The sequence below is a fragment of the Herpailurus yagouaroundi genome, unplaced genomic scaffold (genome assembly GCF_014898765.1).
Source record: "Herpailurus yagouaroundi ecotype Mexico unplaced genomic scaffold, PumYag 29, whole genome shotgun sequence".
NCBI classification, from domain to species: Eukaryota; Metazoa; Chordata; class Mammalia; order Carnivora; family Felidae; genus Herpailurus; species Herpailurus yagouaroundi.
The window spans coordinates 108,007,246-108,030,827 of NW_024412377.1; the positions used below are offsets into that span (position 1 = coordinate 108,007,246).

Genomic DNA, 23,582 nt, shown 5'->3' on the forward strand with positions numbered 1-23,582 from the left:
TCTCTCTCTCTCTGTCTCTCTCAGAAAATAAATGAAAAAACGTTAAACAAACACCAAAATTAATGTATTTTTAGACTCTCTATATTAGCAGATGTGGTACATGCATCCAGATGTAAATTCGTTTGGAAGATAGGTCTATATTACACAATAGTTTATACATCAAAATATTCAAAATGCTCTTTTTAATATGGATTATCTACTTCTAAGTTTGTTGGCAAATTAAATTTCTAGATATAGCATATAATATTCAAAAGACCAAACCATCCAGAGTTGCCATAATGCTCAGATAATTTAGTCCTGGATTAAAATAAAGTGTCTTATAAAAGCCAGATACGCAGGGGCTTTTCTAATTCAGGGGCATTATATGCACGGGTGTGTGGGTGGCTCAGTCAGTTAAGCGTCTGACTCTTAATCTTGGCTCAGGTCATGATCTCACGGTTCATGAGGTCAAGCCCCATGCCAGGCTCTGTGCTGATAGTGAGGAGTCTGCTTAGGATTCTGTCTCTTCCTCTCTCGGTCTCTCCCCTGCTCATTCTCTCTTTCTCTCAAAATAAAATAAACTTAAAAAAAAAAAAAAAAAAGCCAGATATGCAGCCATATAGCCCAATCAAGAAATCTTTCTTGAATTGGTTCAGATGACGTATGAAGTTATAGAGCCAAAGTCAAATACCACTTTCAACTTCTTTTCACGTGATGATCTTACTATAAAAATGCTTATGAGAACTTTTGGATCTGTTCCCAAAGTTTATATAGTTCTAACCATGGAATATCTTTCACCTGGGAAGATAGGCTAAGTTCTGACATATATTCAGGGAGGCTTAAAATTCACAAATCTTCCATAATAAATTAAAATAATTTTTTTAATGTTTAATTTACTTTTGAGAGAGAGAGAGCACGAGCGAGGAAGGGCAGGGAAGAGATACAGAATCTGAAGCAGGCTCCAAGCTCTGAGCTGTCAGCACAGAGCCTGATGTGGGGCCCGAACCCATGAACCGTGAGGTCATGACCTGAGACAAAGTTGGACGCTTAACTGACTGAGCCACCAGGCGCCTCTGTAATAAACATTTTTCTAACATTATACATACTAGTCAATTTAAAAAGATCAAGTAAGTTTAGAGGAAATACAATTCCAAGAAAAAGGTAATTTATAACGCATCACAGATAGGGGCTAAAAGCAAATTTTGTTCAGCATTTTAACAAGATGGTGATAATACAAAATTGCTCCTAATAGCATTCTAAAATTATTAGAATCAAAATAAAAAGACTGACTTAGTGCCTAGATCTTGGTTTCTAAATACAATGGAAAACAAGAATTCCCTGAAGTGGTTGATTCCAGGCCTGGAGAAGGGAAACCACAAGATCAATTTGGGCTTCTAGTGCTAGAAAGTAAAAATGTTCTCAAAGTGGGAGCCAGTTGAAAAGACACAGGAGCCAACCTGAAGGAACTACTAATGACCAATTCTGGTACTATCGGAACAACAAAATAAATCATGATAGTTTGGGATTATAACACATAGAATAAAATAAATATTCACAAGTTCATATTGATATAAATAAGTGAATAGTGATATAAATAAGTAAGTAATAGAGAAAGAGAGCGAGAGAGATCTCTTTCTTAAAGAATTCCAAGTAATAAAAGTAGTAAGAAAAAGGAAAATAAAAAGTTACCATTAGAACACCACAGTAAATAACTGTTGCCTATAGGCAAGATCCACCAATGGATACTAAAATTAGCAGAGGTAAGCTTGAAAAGAAACAGAATAGTCTCACAGTATCTCCCCCCAAATACTTAAAATCTCAAAGGGAAAGAGTAACTTTAGAGTGTAGCAACTCAACAGACACCACTTTAAATTAGTCATCAAGGCAGTATTACCAGTAAAAAGACAACAGACAACTTTATAATGCACTGGGAAGGACATATCATTTCTGTGGCAATCTTGCCAAAAAAAACAAAAAAAACAAAAAAAAAACAAAAAAAACATAACCTTAATCTAATCACAAGACAACATCAGACAAACTCAAATGAGACATTCCCCAAAATATCTAACTAGGACTCCTCAAAGTGTCAAAGACATGAAAGATAAGAAAAGATTGAGGAACTGTCATAGATCAGAGGATACTAAGGAGGAACATGATGATTCAATACAGTATGGAATTCTGGATGGAAAAACAGAACAGAAAAACAACGGTAGTGGGAAAATGGGTGAAATTCTTATCAGGTCTGTAGTTAGTTAACAGTCATGTATTAACATCAATTGCTTGGTTTTCACCATTGTACTATGGTTATATAAGACCTTCATGTTAAAGGTATATGGGAATTCTGTATTTGCAACTTATCTGGAAGTCTAAAATTATTTCAAAACAAAGCAATCAAAAATAAATAAAATGACCCACTTTTTGTAGAAGCTAATTTTAAATGATATTCAGATTTAAGGAAACTCCAGGATATTTCTAGAAGATATAAGGAAAATTAAATTGAGAAAAGTAATTCCTAATATAATTCTCTAATTATGGCATAACAAAAATGGTTTTATATGGCTTTCTCATCAACAGACTGAAATAAGCTCTAGAAGAAATCTTCTCTTTTGTGTTAAGAAATCATTCTAAGACTCAAACGTTTCTTTAATTACATTTAATATTTTAAAAGCAGATAAATAATTTAAAAAGCACTACTTATATTTAATATAAGCCTTAACTATAAAGCACTATTACAGTAATTATCTATTTCCAATTCTCTCACTCTGACTAGATCATGAACTTTAAAGGTAAGAACCTCCATCCATTGCCAACTTCATACCCCTAGTCCTGCATGGTTCTTGAGGAATGGGAGTACTAATAATTATTTGCTCAAAAATGAATTAAAATTTAAGTAAAAGATCTTTCTAGTTGAAAGGAATTACTCTCATATATTTAAAATGCTTTTAATGATAAGGAACAATACTCTGAGAAAATTATGTCTAAACTTAAAAAATAGAGGCGCCTGGGTGGCTCAGTCGGTTGAGCGCCCAACTTCAGCTCAGGTCATGATCTCACAGTCCGTGAGTTCGAGCTGTGTGTCGGGTTCTGTGCTGACAGCTCGGAGCCTGGAGCCTGCTTCGGATTCTGCGTCTCCTTCTCTCTCTGCCCCTTCCCTGCTCATGCTCTGTCCCTCTCTGTCTCTCAAAAAAAAAATGAATAAACATTAAAAAAAAAAGTAAGCTTAAAAATAAAATAACCTTCACTGTATTTCTTTCAAGTCGCAGTATTGCCAATATAGCTTGTTTCTGTTCAGGGTTATACTTTACCTACATGACCTGGTCACATATAAGTTTATCTTTTCTTTTCTTTTCTTTTTAATTTTTTTTAACGTTTATTTTTTTGAGAGAGAGACAGAGTGTGAGCAGGGGAGGGGCAGAGAGAGAGGTGGACGAAGATTTCCAAGCAGGCTCTAGGCTCTGAGCTGTCAGCACAGAGCCTGATGTGGGGTTCAAACTCATAAACTGCGAGCTCATGACCTGAGCTGAAGTCGGATGCTTAACCTACTGAGCCACCCAGGTGCCCCTTTCCTTTCTTTTAAATAGAGCTTATAATTTGTGTCATCATGGGGAGTTAATTTTTTAATAGTTTCATTCAAATATATTTTGGTGACTTTGAATTCTTCATTAACTACCTGCCTTTACTATAACAGTCATTGGGGGATATGGTGCAAATAATCTAAGAACTATGTCCTTTAGATAGTTATGTGGTTATTACCTGTGCTACTTAAAATAAATACTAATGCTGAGGTGCCTGGGTGGCTCAGTTGGTTAAGCATCCAATTCTTGATTTTGGCTCAAATCATGATCTCACAGTTCATGAGATTGAGCCCTATGTTGGGCTCTACGCTGACATTGTGGAGCCTACTTGGGATTCTCCCTCTCTCCCTCCCTCCCTCCCTCCCTCTCTCCCTCTCCCTCTCTCTCTCTCTCTCTCTGCCTCTCCCTCTCCCTCTCACCCTCTGCACCTACCCCACTTGTGCTCTCTCTCTCAAAGTAAATAAACTTAAAATAAAGCCCTAATAGCTTCATAAAAATCATAGTAAAATTAAGAATATATTTAACCTGTATAAATAGAAGGGTATTATTTTGATTAATTTTTGATCAGCTTTATTGATAGTTTAGATTTTCAGTATCTTAACAAAAACAAACAAAAAACAAGAGTTTATATTTCACACTATTCAAACCAATGCACAAATATTTACACAAGTCCCAAATATAGGGCCTAAATGCTTTTTAAAAATGTTTTAAAGGGTATGCAATTATAAGAAATGAACATTCCATTCTTGTGCACTCCTAGACATGTGTTATGGCAACATTTAAGTTTTGCCTGAGGACAAGTCTCTCTTAGTTTTCATTAATCTTCTTAGAATACCAGTTATGATCATGTTTGACTGAATTTACTTCGTAGACAAAATCCTAAATGGAAATTAATTTTATTGGCTAACTAAGTATTAAAAAAAAAAAAAAAGCAAAACTTAGAAAGGAGGGAGGAGGGAAAGAGGAGAAAAGGAAGGAAGGGGAGATGGAGGGAAGAGGGTAATGTTGTACAAGTGAAAATAAAAACCTGAAAAATATCCTTACCTTCACTTTTTTTTTCTGCTTGTTTTGTTGCATTTTCTACTTTTTTTTGTTTTGCTGCTAACAGTTCCCGCTTTAACTGTCTTGCTTCTTTTCGGAGCTCGTCACTGTAAAGCAAAAACAGTTATATAAAGTACATAATACATGGAAAGAAAAAATTGTTTAGCAAAAACAGGCATATTGTTTTTTACATACACTAAATCCCTAAAAAAACACAAAAAAATAATGTAATTCATTTTGTTTCTTACCTGTGTATTGTGCTATGGAAACAGAGCTATAGAGTATCTTAGAAGCTGTCATTTTTTAGAATAGCAATATAATATGAATTACCTATAAAATATACTCCCTATCAAGTATGTTAAACAGAAATAGATAAATGATAAATATTCCACTATTCTAATTCACTTGCTAATTTAGCATTCTAGTTCCAGTTTAATAATTCATGAAGATCCTGAATCAAAACAAAATTTTAATATAAATTCTACTTACTAAACTTGCACATACACAAAAAGATGTGGCTTTAAAACTTGGTGAATTCCTCAACTGGCACCAGTAGCTACCATTTATTAAGCAATTACATGCTAGGTGCGGTGCTAAAATGTTTTTAAACTCAGTTTTTTAAACTCAATTTTTAACCTACTTAATACCATAATCTGGCAAAAAATTTCCTCTTCTGTGAAACCTACAAGGCTGAGGTATTCTGATGATGAGTACAATCATGTATGAAAGGTAAACTGGGATATAAATATTGACTTCACTACAAGTCACTAGGTGGCTAGCTTCTACAAAGCCAGTTTTAGGATATATTCAAATTCATGTGCTTATAAAAAATTAATTACCCATGACACAAACACTTAGGGTCACTAGTGGCCAGTCAAACTTTGAATGTCAGGCATCTACTCTATTTCAGTAAAAGCTAGAGTGGATAACAGACACTTAAAGAACCACTGCAAACCCAAGTAGGCAACAAGTCTAGAAAAGGTCTCCAAAGACACCCAAGCCACAGTTTACCAGGATCTTAAATCTAAATACTTCAATACTGATTCAAACTTTGTGCTTCTTCCTGGTCCCCAAATCTCATACTTTATTTTTCTTTTAAAGCATGTCATATATTAGTTACCAAAGTAATAGGTCTTACAATGTGCACAACTCAATTCTTACTCCTCTTTTCTACATCAAACACAAATGGCTATAATTTGTATCTGCTTGGCCTCCAAGATCCTGAATTCTGAAAATTCCTTCTAATTAAAATCTACTACCTACTTGGGGTGCTTGGGTGGCTTGGTCGGTTAAACGTCCAAATTCAGCTCAGGTCATGATCTCAAATTTCCTGAGTTTGAGCCCCGTGTCAGGCTCTGTGCTGACAGCTCAGAGCCTGGAGCCTGCTTTGGATTCTATGTCTCCCTCTCTCTGTCTGCCCCTTCCCTGCTCTCTCTCTCAAAACAAACAAACAAACATTTAAAAAAATTTTTTTAAATCTACTACCTACTTCCTCAGTCTTTCATTGCTATTGAACCTGTTCTCACTCAATATAATAATGAAAGCCAGCTTCTTCATAGTTCATGATCTGTCAGCCCTATTCTAACCCAACTGGCTCTCTATCCATTCTAGATGATACGGTCAGCTATTTCACTAATGTCCTCACCAGCACCTTTAATTTTCTTGACTTGTTTGTCCTTATGAATATGTGATAATTACCTAGAAGACCTTGTTCAGAACATGTTCCTAGAGACAAACCTCCAAAGAATGTTATTTTGTTAGATGTGAGATGTTGCCTGGGAATTTGTCCTTGTAACAAGTTCTGGTTGATTACAATACGCATTCAGGTTTGGGACCCAGTGCATTAGGACTGCCATATAGCAATTATCTTCTCTTCTTTACAACTCCAAGCACTCCTACTTCACTAATCCTTTCATTCAGCCAACAAACATACTCAAATTTCCCTGGACTCTGCTCCAATCAAGTGATGATTATCTTTACCACTGGACTCTTGGCCTGAAAGAACAGTTTATATATAGAGTCTACTTTCTCAGCCTCAAACTTCTTAATCTCTTGCAATCTATCCTTCTTATACTCTATTGAAACTGCTTCTGTATCAACCAAATTCAATGGTCTTTTCTCAGTCTTCCTTTTCCTTTTTGGCTTCTCTACCATTCAATATTAACCACTCCTTCCTTCTTGAAATTCTATCCTAATCAGACTATGTACCATTTTAGAGTATTGATTCTCCAATCCTTATTCTAATTACTCTTTCTTTTCTCAATCTATAATTCTTGGTATTTTTCCCATTTCTGTACCTTGTACAATGGCATTTTGTCTAATCTCATAACATTTGTCTAATCTCATAACATCAGATATCACTTTTATATAGGTTATTTCCAAATCTAGATGTTTTGTTCTGATTGTTTGGTCCTGCATTTTAACTGTTACAAACCTTCCTGTACATTAGTACTGTCCAACAGAAATATAAGGTGAGACACATATGCAATTAAGTTTCCTACTGCCACATTAAAGAAATAGCAAAAGGAAACAGGTTAAATTAACAACTTGTTTTAACTCATTAACTTAGTATGTCCACAATATTATTATGTCAACATGCAATCAATATAAAAATATTAAAATTTTTTTTATTTTTTTTTTTTTGGTACTAAGTGTTCTAAATCTGGTGTGTATTTTATACTTGCAGCACACCTCAGTTTAAACTAGCCACATTTCAAGGGCCCAGATCTAGATGGATAGTGGAGGCGAGACGCTGCAATGTTCAGACTTGAAGTCATCTCCTCCCTGCCCAAATCTGTTCCTTTTCCTGAAATCCCTGTTTGAATGTGGAACTATTTTCCTCCTAATGACCAGACTTTAAACTTCCTCTGGGACTGTTTCCCCGCCCTTTCACTGAATCACTGTCGGAGTATGTCATTTTCCAATCTCTCTCACGTATAATACTCCTCTTGACTCTCAACATCAATGCCCAGTTTAGGCTCTCATTATGTATTTCTCAGATAAATTACTTCCTATTTCTTGAAGTTATATGAGCACAGGGAATAGCAACCACATCTTTACTCCATCCACTGAATACCATCTTTTATTATACTAATTAAAAAAAAATTTTAATTTGGTAAGTAATACAGAAATTTTGATGATATTTTCTGAATACTAAGGTCTTTGAGGGGAAGATTATTTTGAAAGTTGAAGAGGAAATGCTGCATGATGGCTAAACAAACTAATTATGAGAGTCATTTGAAGTATGCGAAGAATGAGGCAATGACAGTATATACTGTTGCAGAGGAAGTAATGCACAGTTACCAAAAGGATTAACTTTGGATTCAGAAAGTCTTGATTTAAAAGCTAACTCTAACACTTATTATCTGAGTGGCCTAAGAACAATTATTTAACTTCTGTGAGACTCAGTTTCCTCAACTATAAAATGGGGGTAAGATATTTAAAATATTGGACAGACAATACATGTTCAACAAATGGTAGCTATTATTATTTAGATCATGTTAAAACAGCATTGCAGTTAAGGGTTGTTTGCGATGTAGGAATATTTCTTTATTATGTTATTTACTACAAATAAATGCTACCTCTACTACATATGGAGATCAACTCTTCATAATTTTTTTTTAAATGTTTATTCATTTTTGAGAGACAGAGAGAGACAGAGCATGAGCAGGGAAGGGGCAGAGAGAGAGGGAGACAGAATCTGAAGCAGGCTCCAGGCTCTGAGCTGTCAGCACAGAGCCCGACGCGAGGCTTGAACTCATGAACTGTGAGATCATGACCTGAGCCGAAGTCAGGCGCTGAACCGACTGAGCCACCCAGGCGCCCCTTCATAATTTTTATAAAGGACAGTGAACGCATAATGCCAGCTTCTAAAAATCTATCCTTAAATAGTCAAAGACTTAGATGCACTGTTTAAGTAGCCATAATAACAGCTAGTGGCACCACGGTGGTGCAGTCGGTTAAGTGGCCGACTTCTGCTCAGGTCATGATCTCACAGTTTGTGAGTTTAAGCCCCACGTCAGGCTCTGTGCTGACAGCTCAGAGCCTGGAACCTGCTTTGGATTCTGTGTCTCCCTCTCTCTCTGCCCCTCCCTTGATCGTGCTCTGTCTCTCCCTCTGTCTCTCAAAAATAAACATTTAAAAAATATTTTAAAAACTTTAATAACATATAAAGTGAATAATGAATAAAAACTAAAAAAAGACAAAGTAAGATAGAGAAGGGAAGGTCTATAAGATTATTAAAAATTGCTTCATTATACTAAATTTTTCAAGTGATTCAGAATTTACAACATTGTTAAAATCTTTCAGACTATTCAAATAACACTATCTGTTGGAACTTGAAGAATCCATAACTCTTAGAATGAAGTGCAAGTTTTTAAACTAGTCTTTAGGTCACAGTCTGTATATTCTCTAGAATATAATCTTATCCATTGGTGCTAGAATATCTTTAAACTGTTAAAATGAGAACAAAAGTTGTAAGCCTGGAGTTTATGTCACCTGAATACTGCTAAACTATGGGCTTGCTTTAGAGTCCAGGCAGTATCTTTATGCCTTCAGAGCCTAGTTTCTGCTTGTATGGTAAAACAAATGGCTTCTGTAAGCTACTATTAACTCTGAGCTAATTGACTTTTTTCTCTAATAGGTATGTTTCTAATCTGAATTCATTTGAATTTTAATATGGTTTATATTTTATGGTTTATATTATATTTTATTTTTGATAGGGAAAGAGTGTGACTGGGGGGAGGACAGAGAGAGAGAGGGACAGAGGATCCAAAACAGGCTCTGCACCGACAGCAAGGAGCCCAATGTGGGGCTTGAACTCATGAACTGTGAGACCATGACCTGAAGTGAAGTCAGATGCTCAACTGACTGAGCCACCCAGGTGCCCTGGAAAAGAGAATGTCTTTAAAACAAATCATCCCAATAAAATATACCAGCCTAGAAATTATAGTAGCCTTTGTATATTTAGTAATAGCAAAGAAAGTACTAATTTCTTCAACAATTTCTGGAGCATCTAATATTTTTACGGTACCATTCTGAGTGATGGCACAGAAATCAAAGTGAATAAGGAGGGAAAGGAGCCTAGTTAGCCAGATTCTTTAAACCAGTCACCTCCCTGGTTACCACTTAATCTCCTCAAGAACCTGTGATATAGGCATTTTACAGAAAGAAGTCTGAGGCCTGTGGAGATTAAATACTTAGCCTGAAGTCACACAGTCTATCAGTCACTGATAGAGGTAAAAACTAAAAATGGGACTGTCCATATTTTTTACATTATGGTACACTAATACCTTGAGAAAATCTCCAAGGAGCCTAAATTCCAACGAGAGACATAAATCTTGTACGTGAATAAATAATAACAGTACATAGTTGTTTGTTTTTTCTTTTAATATTTATTTATTTCTGAGACAGAGAGAGACAGAGCATGAGCGGGGGAGGGGCAGAGAGAGAGAGAGGGAGACACAGAATCCGAAGCAGGCTCCAGGCTCTGAACTGTCAGCACAGAGCCCGATGCGGGGCTCAAACTCACAAACCGTGAGATCATGACCTGAGCTGAAGTCGGATGCTTAACCAACTAAGCCACCCAGACTCACCCAGTTAACATGGTTAACTGCCATGACAAAGAAATGACTGAAGCATTTTTCAACTCAGAGAGGGAAACATTACAGTAGGCTAAATAAGGGATGGCTTCACAGAGGAGGCATCTGATCTGGGCCTAGAGAGATGAATAGGAGTTACCCATGTGGAGGTACAGTGAAGAGGCAGGTACTTAAGTAGTGTGTTTAAATGAAAACAGGGAGGTGGTGAAACACAGGGTGTATGCTAAAACATTAGGCTATAGAATTAATGATTTAAGGGGCTTGGGGCTAGTAACAAAAGATAGGGCTGGGAAAAGAATCTGCGACAGTCTAAATGCCAAGCATTCATGAGTGACCAGATGGGAATATTTTCCTTGAGTTTCTCTACAGCTTTGAGCTTCCTTTTTTTTTTTTTTTTTTTTATAACCAATTTCTCAACTGTTCTTGTTGCTTCACTTTACCTGCTTTCCACCTATTTTAATACTTTACTAGTAACCATGCACTACTAAACTGCTGTCTTAGAAAAAGTAACTTATGACCTCCTAATAAGAAATTTCCACAGCTTCCCATTGGATGCTAACTTAGACCTTCAGTAGAATCTCACTTTGTTGACCACCTTACCTCTGACCTTTTGGAATCTCAGACATAGTGTCATGCCAGATCTCCTCCTACCTTACTAATATTCCGTCTCTATTTCCACTGGCTTTTACTCTTCCACGTCCTGCTTCTCAAATGTAGGGGTTTCTCAGTAGCTTAGTCTCAACCCTCTTTCTTTTTCTCTTTTCTTTAGAAATCTCATCCACATTCAGGACTTCAATACCATCTATCTTAATGCATTCAGTGCATAAAATCAAGATTGTTAGCCTGATGCTTTTTACATATTTCCACTTTCAAGCTTAAATCGTATTTCTAACTGCCAGATGGATACTTGCATTTGATATTCCACAAATACATCAGATTTACCATTTTAAAAGTCAGACTGATCATTTTGGTTTCTCAAAAACACCACCTTATTTCTGTCTTTCCTGTTTTTGAGCCACCAAAATGCTGGTTGTCAGGCCTACCTGCTAGTATTTCTCCTGTATCTTCTAAAGCTGATTAGTAGTCACATCCTTCTTTTACAAAGTCTCTTCTGTGGTCAGGGACAGGTGTTTGGATTTTCACAACTGCACTATCACAACAGTCCTCCTACCTGGTCTCTGTGCCTCTGGTTTGGCCATTCTTCCATTCATTTAGCACACTTATGCCAAACCTACAATTCTACTCCGCTGATCTTCATAATTCCCTAAATCCTACTGAATTGTGCACTAAGTTTCTTTCCCAAGCATGTGAACCCTCCCAAAAGCTACCTTCAAGCTACTATTTCAACCTTATCTCTCACATATCCTCTACAGTTACTCTAAATTTTAGCCAGAAACATACTAGTCAAAATTACGTTGGCAAACTTTAAGATTCAGCACATGTACCCCTTTGTTCCTGCTATTTCCATGACCTAAAATGGTCTTTCTTCCCTATCTCTGTCTACTCAAATCTTCCTCAGCTTTCAACACTTCATAGAAAAAGTGGACTTGATCACAGCGTTGGGGCAAGGTTGTCAACCTCACTGAGCCTTGGTTTTTTCTCATCTATAAATTGTGGCTATATTCAGCATATGCATTATAACAAGACTAGTACAAAGATTAAGGATGAGCACGAGTAAAAACACTATCAGCTGCTTAGAAGGCATGGTTTTTTAATGACAAAATATAATCCAAAAAACTCATAACTATCAAATTACATAAGCAATTTAAATAATTAAAACTAAATAATCAATAATTTTAAGTAAAATTTGATGGTAAAATGATACTAAGTGCTATGCTATTAAAGGTATCTACTCTAATGTGATTGATGGGTTTTTTCTTTTTATTTTTTTAAAGTTTATTTATATTTTGAGAGAGAGAGACAGAGAGAGAGAGAGAGAGAATGCACACACAAGCAAGCAGGGGAGGGACAGAGAGAGAGAGAGAGAGAGAGAGAGAGAGAGAGAGAGAGAAAGCACACACAAGTAAGCAGGGTAGGGACAGAGAGAGAAGCCCAAGCAGGCTCCACACTGGCAATGCAGAGCCAGACGTAGGGCTTGAACCCATGAACTGTGAGATCACGACCTGAGCCAAAACCAAGAGTCAGACACTTACCCCAGGTGCCCAGGTTTGTTCTTTTTAAAACTAATGTCCATTCCAAAGATTAAACAAAAAAACACTTCAGTAAAAACAGAGACATGTTTATCAGAAGACCTAGACCCAACACCATTATATGGCCACAAGAAAGCATCCTTCTTTGCCTCAGTTTTATCGTCACCCAGTACATTCTGAGAAAGGTGTATATTCATATTTCTGAAGTGCATAGTCGTAATTATAGTATAAATGTAAAAAATTATAATATTATACAGATCGTCTTGTCTCAACTTCTTTGTATTAAGGATCTTGACACCCACTATTTAAGGAAATAGTGAGATGCCAAACAGTCATTTTTGTCATAGATACAAAAAGTTGAAGTACAGAGACACTAAGAGATTTTTTTCAATGTTGCCCAAGTCAGTAATGGAACTGTAAACATGACACAGGCTTCTGATTCCTTATGTGGGATCTCACTTAGTTTGCTAACTATTCACTGGGTGAAAAGTACATTTAGATTGAATACCTTATTTTTTAGCCAAACGTTTTTTTTATACAACAGAAGACACTATGAATAAGTAACTACACAGGAAAGTTTTTATAACTATAGTATGCTTAAATTTTTATCAGACTGCTTATATTACTTTATATAAGTAGTTAAAAATCTTTCATTTTTATTTTATTTATTTTTTTAATATTTATTTATTTTTGAGAGAGAGATAGACAGAGAGACAGAGAGAGACAGAGAGAAGCAGAGAGAGGGAGACACAGAATCTGTAGCAGGCTCCAGGCTCTGAGCTGTCAGCATGGAGCCCGATGTGGGGCTCGAACTCACAAACCGCAAGATCATGACCTGAGTCAAAGTCAGACGCGTAACTGACTGAGCCCCCCAGGGGCCCCGAAAATCTTGCTTTTTTAAAATTGTGCAGCTTTTAAACTTGAGATTGAAGATTTAAAATGGCAAAGAACAATTATCTTGCATAATTTTCAGTCAGTTTTTATTTTTTCCCAGATGCTTTTCTCATTTTCTCCAGTTTCCAGGAAGGTGCCTTAGGAAAATTTTGAATTATATCTGTTCTTTTTTCTTATGGCATGAGAAATATTATCTTAATATTAGGGTGATGAACTCAAACACTGACCTTTTCTAACATTCACCTTCAAAAAAAAAAAAAAAGTAAGGTTATTAAGACCTGTTTGACATGCTTTTGAAAAGAACTTTAGTCTACAAAAATGAAGTGGACAGTAAATGAATTTGTTTAGAGACCTTATTAAGCAAGCTGACAGCTAAACATATGTCCACTACAGATGACTGTTTCTTGGACCATACATGTAGTACTTGCAGTTAGCTTAAGCCTGCTATTTCCCAACATCTGATAAGAATTCATAACACATGGAAATGATTGCAAAGCAAACAGTACACCCTTCATGGTTTTTAGCCTGCTGCTTTAATCACAAAGATACTGAATCTGTTTGTAATGAAACAACAGCTTGGCTGTTGATGAAATCATAAAATAGCCATAATAGAAGCCTGTCACAGGTATTAAAACTATAAGTGTATGGCATGAGTTTTACATTTATGGTATCATCAGGAGGAACAGGGATGGAGGTTTACCATGTATAGGAATGTATACTATGTTGTAGTTTATACATGAATTTTGAAAATATGTAGATATATCCAGGAAATATCTAACCAAATTAAATATGGGAAACTTGTATGTTTAAAGCTCTGCTTTACCTATTACTAGCAGGATGGCCTTAGACAACTAAGTTAAGCAATCTAAGTCTCAGTTTCTGCATCTCAAAAGGTGAAAAGCAGTAAAGTTGTAAGAAATGAATACAATTACATGGAAATTGCTTACCATACTTAACATGACGCTGGGCCTAGAGTGTGTACTCAACATTGGTTTGCTTCTATTATTATTTATCTCACCCCCGCCACCGACACTATTTCTACTTTTACTATTTACAGAATCAATTACTGACAAAATGAGACCTCAGGCTAACTAAAGAGATTAAAACGACATATCCTTTTCTCAAGAATGCACAGATTTCAAAAACTTACTGATAAGTTTTTATGTCTGATGCACTGTTTGGATTAAATACCATATGCTACAAAAATGAAAAATGCAGCAGTTTCAAAACACTAAAAATTACAAAACTCACATATCTTAATTCTGGTCACTGAACACTTGGAACTGAATTGCTTATTTTCTTTCATTGTAATCTAGTTGAGAAGGTAGAGAATAAACAAGTCAACTTAGAAACGGCTATATACTTAAAAGTTCTATGAGGGAGGCTAATGGAGAACCTATAGTATTTTAGCCTAAATGATCTTAGAAGAAGATATCTATCAAAAGACAGGTTTGGGGTGCCTAACTGGCTCAGTCAGTTATGCATCTGACTTTTGATTTCGGCTCAGGTCATGATCTTGTACTCTGTGGGTCCAAGCCCTGCATCAGGCTCTTTGCTGGCAGTGTGGAGCTTGCTTGGGATTCTCTCTCTCTCTCCCTCTCTCTCTGCCCCTCCCCTACTCACACACTCTCTCTCTTTCTCATAATAAATAAATAAATAAATCTTTTTAAAAAGATAAGGTTTAATCTGAGAGATAATGTTCTACATGTCCTTCATAATCTGTTGGACCAATACGTAGGAATAGAAAGACTCCAATTTCGAAACAAGGAGGAGTCTAAATGCACCTGCACATAGCCTTAAGACTTAAAATTTTACTCATTTCATATGAAGGATCACATTTTTTTCTACATAAAAAGTTTAGACATCTGATGTAGGTTGCCATTAATCTTTGTAAGATCTCTCTCAAATTTTAGAAAATTTTCTTCTTTTCCAAATCAGACTAAACAATGAATCCTGCACAAAATGATAAAATGTCCGTACTGGTAGGTGATATTGTTATTCTGTCTAAACACCAAGTAAGAAGTTCAGAATCAAACATGTTATTTTATAGCAAGACCTTGGCTTAGCCAATATTTCACAGAAGTGGAGTAAATTTGTTGTGGCAGAAATTCGGTCTTTAGCCATATGTCTATTCTCCAATCCAACTTTACGAATGATATTAACTGAATATGAAAAACATGAGATTTCCATTTCCAGTAAGGCTTCATACAAGGTAATCTGAAAATTCTCTTGCAATCAAATACCAAGAAGAGCTGAATAAAGTACATTTAAAAAATGTAATAAATGCATAACTTAGCTCTTTAAATATATAGCTTAGCTCACTAAAAACCAAGGGGTTGAAAAACAAGGAGAGGACTGAGAACTAGAGCAAGAGGCATTTCACTTGTTACTGGGCCACTCTGAATTAACGGGTCTCAGTAATCTAGGATTGGGTTTTAACTTGGGGTTTTAATCATGAGGACTGAAGTAGTACTCCTACACATAAATCTAAGGATTCTCTACTCATTGGAAAGGTGGAAATAAACACATCTACTAAAAAAGCACAAGAAAACTATAAAATAGGTTGTCTGTCTCAGGTCCATGCAGGTAAGCAGGCTCTCAAACTAATGAATATTCTCAAAACATCTCAGGAGTATTTTTAATTAAAATTACCAGTGATCTATAGTACTTTAATGGGCCTGTTGGAACAAAAGGCAAATTTTCTCCGAAGGAAGAAATCCTCAATCATATTTCAAAGAACACTCAAGAGTTCTTAAAAAAAAAAACAACCTCCCAATAAAGACTTCACAATATATTTATATATATATATATATATATATATATATATATATATATATATATATAGCATTGTGAGTGATAATCAGAGGAACAACAAATAACAGAACCTGACCCTCAAAATTTCAGACTGCAAAAATAAAACAAGTATGTTTATTATATGGAGAGAATAAAAAATTGAATACAAAATCCACATCCATGACTGGAAAAAGAATCAAAACAACTTTCAGAAGGGATGAATAGCTAAAATTAAACTCAATGAACTATTGAATAGCTGAATAAAAGAGATTGAGTGAATTAGATATATCTGAAAACGCACATAACACAAGATGCAAAACACAGAGGAAAAAAATCAACAACTGTGGGCGGTTAGAAGAAATGGGAGACAAAGTGAGAAGGTCCATTACAGGTGGAATTGCAGAAAGAGAAAACAGAAACTGAAATTGAGATAATGTCTGAGAATTTTCCAAAACTGTTGAAAAATGTTAGTCTTTATGTTCAGGAAGCTCAATGAATTCAAGCAAGATAAATAAAAAGCAAATCCAAATGCAGACATATCATAGTCAAAATGCGGAACACCACAAATTAATCTAAAACAACTAGCATAATTAAGGATAAATCATTTAAAATTAAATACACCTTTTTCTTTGACAGAGAAAGTAGCCTGACATATTGTGAGAATAAAGCAGTCATACACTCATGCAGCATAAGGCAAGAATGATATCTTTCATTGTTGTCATTAAAGCAAAGAACAAATAATGGCTGGATGCTTAAGCAAAAATGATTATGGATTAGTCCTAACTAGCTTAACTCTTTCAAGAATGTGAAAAAACAGGTCAAAGTTAAGGTTGGGATATATTTCTACCAACACACAAACAGGATCTTACCCATTTTCTGGCCTATAATGCTGTCTTGGGTATAAAGCAGAGGACAAAACAATTATAGGTGTAGGATATAGGGGTGGATCCAGGGGGTAGCAGGAGTACTAGCAGCAGCAAGAATATAAAGACAGAGGGACATTTAGCTGACAGCACAACATGAGTCAACACCATGATGTGACTGCCAAAAAAGTATGCATGATCATAGGTCTGATTAAAAGAAGTACACTATTCCCAATATGCATGTTACACTTTTTGCAGTTGTTCCACAGCCCTTGGTATTGTTTTGTTTCGTTCAGTCTTTATTCTCCCAGCTTTTTGGTTTACAGAGATTCTACTAATAAATATCCTCTAGCTCAGAGATTCTTTCCTCTGTGTCCAGTCTACTAATAAGCCCATTCAAAGGCATTCTTCACTTCTCTTACAGTGTTTTTAATCTATAGTGTTTCCTTTTCATTCCTTCTCATCTTTTTGGTCTTCATCTCTCTGCTTATGTTGCCTATGTGTTCTTTCATGTGGTCTCCTTTATCCAGTAGAGCTCTTAGCATATTAATGATGGCTGTTTGAAATTCCCAGTCTGATAATTCTAACATCCTTGCTATATCTACTCTGATGCTTGCTCCGTCTCTTCAAACTGTGTCTTTTGCTTTTTGTTATGCCTTGTAATTTTTTCCTGGTCGCCATTCACGATGTACTAGGTGAAAGGAACTGCTGTAAATAGGCCTTTAGTAAAGTGGTGGGGAGGTGTGGGAGAAGGGAATGCCCTATAGTCCTATGGTTAGGTATTAGTCTTTAGTGATCCTATGCCTCTGGACTGTGACTTCACAATTGTTTCTCAGGTTTGTTTTTCTGATTTGCTTTTGTTTTTGTTTCTTTCCCCCCATTAGGTGGGGCAGGATGGCTTGAGTGGGCTAGAGTTGCTATTTCCCTTCTCTCACAAGGAGGACTAGAGCTAGAGGAAGTTAGCTATTTCCTTTCCCCCAGGTAGTTAGGCTCTGATAATTCCCTAGAAGGTTAGGCTCTAGTTAACTACTTTCCCTTAAAGGCAAGGAAGAGGAACACGGTCTTCTGGTATATTTCCAAAAAAAAAAAAAAAAAAAAGTTCCTTTTACTCTCTCCCTGGAGGAGGCACTAAGGGATTTTTGTGTTATATTTACTGTAAAAACCGAGTTGAACTCTCAGGGGTAAATCTCACAATATTGTGGGGAGGCCTCCCTATGACTGTGTCTGTCCCCCTTAGGTTTGTCCACACTGAGCCTCCAGCAATTCATCAATGATGGTCACGTTTCTCATCCCAGCCCTGTTCCCATGGTAGTTTGTTCTGGTGCTCAGGTGAGCTGCAAATCCCTCTGTTCACCTGTCTTTCCAGTCTTGAAGGCAGCAGTTTGCCCTGTTTCCTCCCCTCTGGTGGTGATCCAAGGAGAGGAAAAAAGCAAGGTTAAAGAAGTAATTTTCTTAGAAGAGAATATATTTTTACTTTCCTTGAATTTAACATAAAAATACTAAATGGAAGACTAAAAGAGTTTCTAAATTTTATACAAATGCTTCTTTGTGTCAAAAGATTTCCTAAGAAATCCTTCCATTTTATGAAAAAATGTCATAAAAACAGTAAAAGAGTGGAGTTCCTTTTTTTTTTTTTTTTAAATGACATGATTCAATTTTAGGCATACAGATTAACTTCTTTCCTAAAGGTTGAGGAAATTAGTGTACTTAACATTTTTTCCACTTTTTCCTTCCTCCATTTTCCAATTTGGGTTAGTTATATTATTGTTTTCACATTGTCAGTGTTCATAGCATTTATATGCACAATTTTCACAGTTGAATAGCCTTAGTTTTATATTTAAATGGATTTATTGTTCACCACCATCTCTTTGGCCGCAGTCCTGAGTTTAAGAGATATCTGGAATAATGTTCACTTACTGTCAATGATAGTTTTCTCTGGATGTAGGTGTGTTATTGTTTTGGGTTTCCTATTCTTGCTTGGGGATATACTGCCTTAATTTTTTTCTAAGTAGGCATCATTTTTACAAAAAACTAAGTCATTTAGAAAAAAAATTTAATGAGCTACACTTAGCTCATTAGTTAGATACATAGTATCTAACACTGTGATTCATTATGTACTGCAGGCTAAATAAATATAGGCATAAACTAAGGGAGAAATGGTATCAGAATACTAATCATGAGAACCATCAGAGAGATGTGTACAAGCTAGATACGAGGAGGAATTTTATGAGACATGTCATATGTAACACAGAATAAAAAGCACTAAGTAAACTGCAACAGATGAAATAATATATACCTAAAAATGATGAGGTCATTTTTGTGAAGGTCATACTTACTAAATGACCAATAAGCATTATGTAAATTATTTATTAAAGACTTCCCACTTCCCACAGTATTCTTGCTTTGCTAAACTTGTTTCACTTACCTCAAAATGACTTCAGTATTATGTATAAGTATGAAGATGTGAACAAATGACTTTAAATATAGTACCTGGTATGGATTAAGTGAGGAAGAAAAGTGAGGCAGAAGTTTTTCTGGCATTCAGCTAGACTTTCATCAGCATGGATTAGAATTGTACAAATTGGCTTCCAGAGAACCATAAGGTTTTACAACAGGGTTTCACAAATGGAGTTGCACATGGATGGTCCTCTTAAATCACTGAGACTTTGTACATTTTAAGTTTAGGGACTGTTGACCCTGCCTTTCTTATCTAATACATGTAAAGACATTGAGGTCCCTCCTTCACCTGCAAACCCCTTTCAAATGGCTCCTGAACCATCTGTGATGAAGACAAAAAGTAAATCATGAGCTTCTATTCCACTTGAGCACGAGTCACTCTGTTTTAGGTCTATAATCGAGTCTAATCCAAGTGTAGTCTTTCTGAGAGTAACTACAAGATGGTGATGATGATGATGATGATGATGATGATGATGATAGTTTTATTATTATACCTTATTTTTCTGATTTCAGACTCTCTTCTCACTCGCTGGGTGGGAGTTCCCAAGTTCCCCCAAAAGTACTTTGCTTGATTTTTCAAGATAGATGAGCCATTAGATAAATGGTGCTCTTGTTTACCTGACTTTGAAGACTACCCTTCGTAACTGCCTTGTCTAATTGGCAAGCTTAGACTCTTTTGGTCCAATATCAAGTTCACTGCAGCCTTTTGACCTGAGGACGGATTTGCTTGCCCTCAAGTCAGTTTCCAAACTAGAGGCAGGGTAATTTTTTAAAGCTCAAATTTGATCTCATTGATTTCTTGCTACAGCACCCCTTAATTCTTCAAGTCCATACCCATTAACTTTATTACAAGGTTCTTCATGGTCTCAACTATGCTTTATTCTTTAGCTCTAGCTCTGATGCCTCACCCCTTGCATACATTCCACACATTCTAAAATCCTGTTAGTTCTTAGAATGTATCATAATCCTTGACACCTACTCCTCATGGCTTATAACACTCCTCTCTTCCACTTCCCTTCTACTCATAACTCACATTTATCCCTAAGATCTCAGCTTCCATGCCCTTTCTCTGCAGAGACTTCTGACTCCAAAACTGGTACACAAGCTCCCTATATTTATCTTCACTGTCACACTTACCATATCATATTTTTAACTGCCTGTTACTTCTTTGTAATCTCCATTAGTCCAATAAAATCAAGTCATTTTACTTTTATAACCCAAATAACTAGCACAGAATCTGACACATAAGCAGTAATTCAACACTCAGTAAATATGTCAAATAGTACACCTAACACTAAAAAAAATAATTCATTTCTTTTAAGCATTGGCAAAATGTATCAATGCTAAGTGTGTGAACACTTTAACTCAGTAATTTTAGGCTGCATTGTTAGGTGCCAAAAGTGTTCAAGCACCTGGATAGGTGCAAGATAATGTGCTGACTCTTCACTACATCACTGTTATAATGGGAAATGTTGATTTAAAATCATTAGAATACATAATGCAGATTATATACTAAAGACAAAGTATTTTTTGATTTATAAAGAATCATGTGTTTGTGAATGTGTGCATACCTACACACAAAAACAAAAATAGGGGCACCTGGCTGGCTCATTTGAAAGAGTCATGCAACTCTTGATCTCAGGGTAATGAGTTCGAGCCCCACGTTGGGTGTAGACATAAACAAACAGACTTTTTTTTTTGTTCTTGTTAAAGAAAAGATTTGAAATGAGGTTTGCCAAAATGAATATGACGATTAGCTCTGTAGAGTGCAATACCATGTGATAATGATTTTAAGAACTCTTCATTCTGATTATGAAGATAAACCTATTTCTGTTTAGAAAAAGAAAAGTTTCTGTTGTTAGGGGGAATTATGTCAAATGATTTCCTCTGAATATCCTTGGTAGATATTATAATCCATTGTTCCTTCCATGATCTTCTTTAAAATTCAAAAAAAAAAATATATAACCAAGAAGTTAAATAAAAAATATTGTGACATCCAAGACACTTACTGCATGATTTTTACTGATTTTTGATTTCCACAATGGTCTCACTACGTAGTCTTAAAAATCTGAGAGTATTTTTAGTAACATATATTAAGTCAAGAACAGGAGAAAGGGTATGGCATATTTCCTTACACAACATTTAGATTTTTCTATTTGCAAGACAAATGAAATTTAACATAAGGTATACTCCAATTTGTACTAATAGGTCTATTACTACAATGATGGTATTGAGTCTTTAAGCAAAGGTTTCTTAAAATTTCCATTGCAATTTAATTATCCACCCCTATGGATAAATAAACTCGCTTTATGAATTTGATGAAACTACAAGCCCAGGACACTCAAAAACATTTTGCTCAGTCTTGATCTCACCTCTCACAACTAAACATTTGGAGCCTACCTGATATATGCTTCTGTTTCATGACTAAGCCACTCAGGATGTTTTGGAGAAAGAATATAAACTTTTACTTTTTTTTTTTTTTTAAAGCTTCTTTTCTATTCTAAGGGTCATGGGGGCAGGGGATGGGGGAAAAAGTAAGGAAATAAGACAGTTAAGGTAGAAGAGAAAAGGTTTTACCATTTTTTCAGCAGCAAACAATAAACCTTTCAATTGAGGGAGAGGGAAAAAAAATAGTTTCTTTCCTTTCTAGCTACATAAATCACACAGTTCAGTATAAGAGTATTATGGATATGAAAGGCTCTAAGCCACAGCCGGAGCCATCAATTTGTGCTTCCTGACTTTTGTAAAAACTTTCACCTACATTGTGGCTAACGACTTGTTCTAAATTAAGCTACAGATTTTCTGCTTCTAGAACTGTCTAGCATTTAGCTGAAAACAAGTTGCATCCTTAGAGGCATTAGCAACTAGTTCTTAGAGCTGATTTATTCCCAGGGTATTGCTGCAGAAAAAGCCAGTTTTTCTTCCTGTGAGTCTATGTACGACTTACCCTCTCTGTGGGTTTCCTACTCTCTTACCACCTGGCAGACAAATAGGACCAAAAAATTTGCCTGAACTGTGCTAGATCAGCCTTCAAGAAAATAAGGACAAGATGTGAGCCAGGAAAAGCACTTTGGAAACTACTTGCACCTAATAAAAACATATTTTTAATTTAGCTAATGTGAAATCCAAACCAGTTCAGTCCAAATGGAAAAGATGCTTTATTTGTATTTATGTGAGTTCTTAATTTAGTCTTGATTCATGCTTCATGAATAAAATTTTATAGAATAAGGGGCACATTTGGCTATGCATCCCTTTGCTTTTCGTTAAACCAATATGAGGTATGTGGCAAGATTCAATATTTGTCCTTAATTTTGTCAATAAGCTAGAATTTTCTTTTATGGAGTAAATTTATTAAAAAGTTATAATCACTAAAGTAATATGACTAGAATCTCACATGGTTACTTTTATTTTTTTTCTCTAGTCCAAAAATATTCCAAGTACTGTGCTAATAAAATAAGCACATCCATACGTACTATCTCATTTAGTCCCTAGCCAACTGAGCAACTCCAGCTAAGGCCCAAGATATAGTAGAACAAAATGAACCACCCTCTTTGTACCCTGTGCAAATTCCTGATCCACACAATTATGTTTCTTGTTTTAGTCACTAAGATTTGGGGTGGTTTTACACAGCAAGAGATAACTGGAACAGGATAACACTACGATATGTAGTCATTTATATATTAATAATCTACCAAGAGCACTCATAAGTAAGAAACTAATGATATCTTTTGAAGAAATTCACGATTATTAGTCATTTCAAATGGTGCCCACAAAGAGTTGGGTCAAAGTATTTCGAGTTAAGAGGCAACAGAAGTATTTACGTTACTAGAGTTTACAGTATTCTGTTATATATGTAAAGTACACGCTCAGAAAATCTATGGGAAATTTTAAGCCAGGAAATTTGACGCTGTTATATTAAACAACATTAATAACATGTGAATTCATTTAAATATCAACAAATGAATAAAACTGTTAAATTGTGATCATCTGTTGAGGTCAACAATATAACGGTAGCTTAAGTACAACGCTTAAGTATGGCACAGCAGTTAAGTACATTGTTACCTTAAGAGAGACTACCTGAGTTGAAGTTTGCAGTTATTTTTTAGCTTTCAACCATGGCTCCTCAACTCAAAATGGATCTAATAATACTAACTACTGATAGGGTTGTTCAGAGTGTTTAATAAAGTAACACAGATGAGTGTGTACATAAGATGTGCAAATAAGTACTTG

At 35.6% G+C, this 23,582-nt stretch overlaps 1 protein-coding gene across 3 annotated transcripts in view; it reads right to left on the bottom strand.

The window, feature by feature from the left end:
* The window catches only part of CWC27 (CWC27 spliceosome associated cyclophilin), a 193,198-nt gene that overhangs the window by 95,653 nt on the left and 73,963 nt on the right, over positions 1-23,582 (bottom strand). For all 3 annotated transcript variants that reach the window (XR_005783736.1, XM_040452126.1, XM_040452140.1), the window contains exon 11: positions 4,599-4,702. Coding sequence is in view for 2 of the 3 variants with exons in the window: in XM_040452126.1 (XP_040308060.1) it covers positions 4,599-4,702 (104 nt within the window). In the remaining variant the exon portion in view is untranslated. The remainder of the gene's footprint in view (positions 1-4,598; positions 4,703-23,582) is intronic.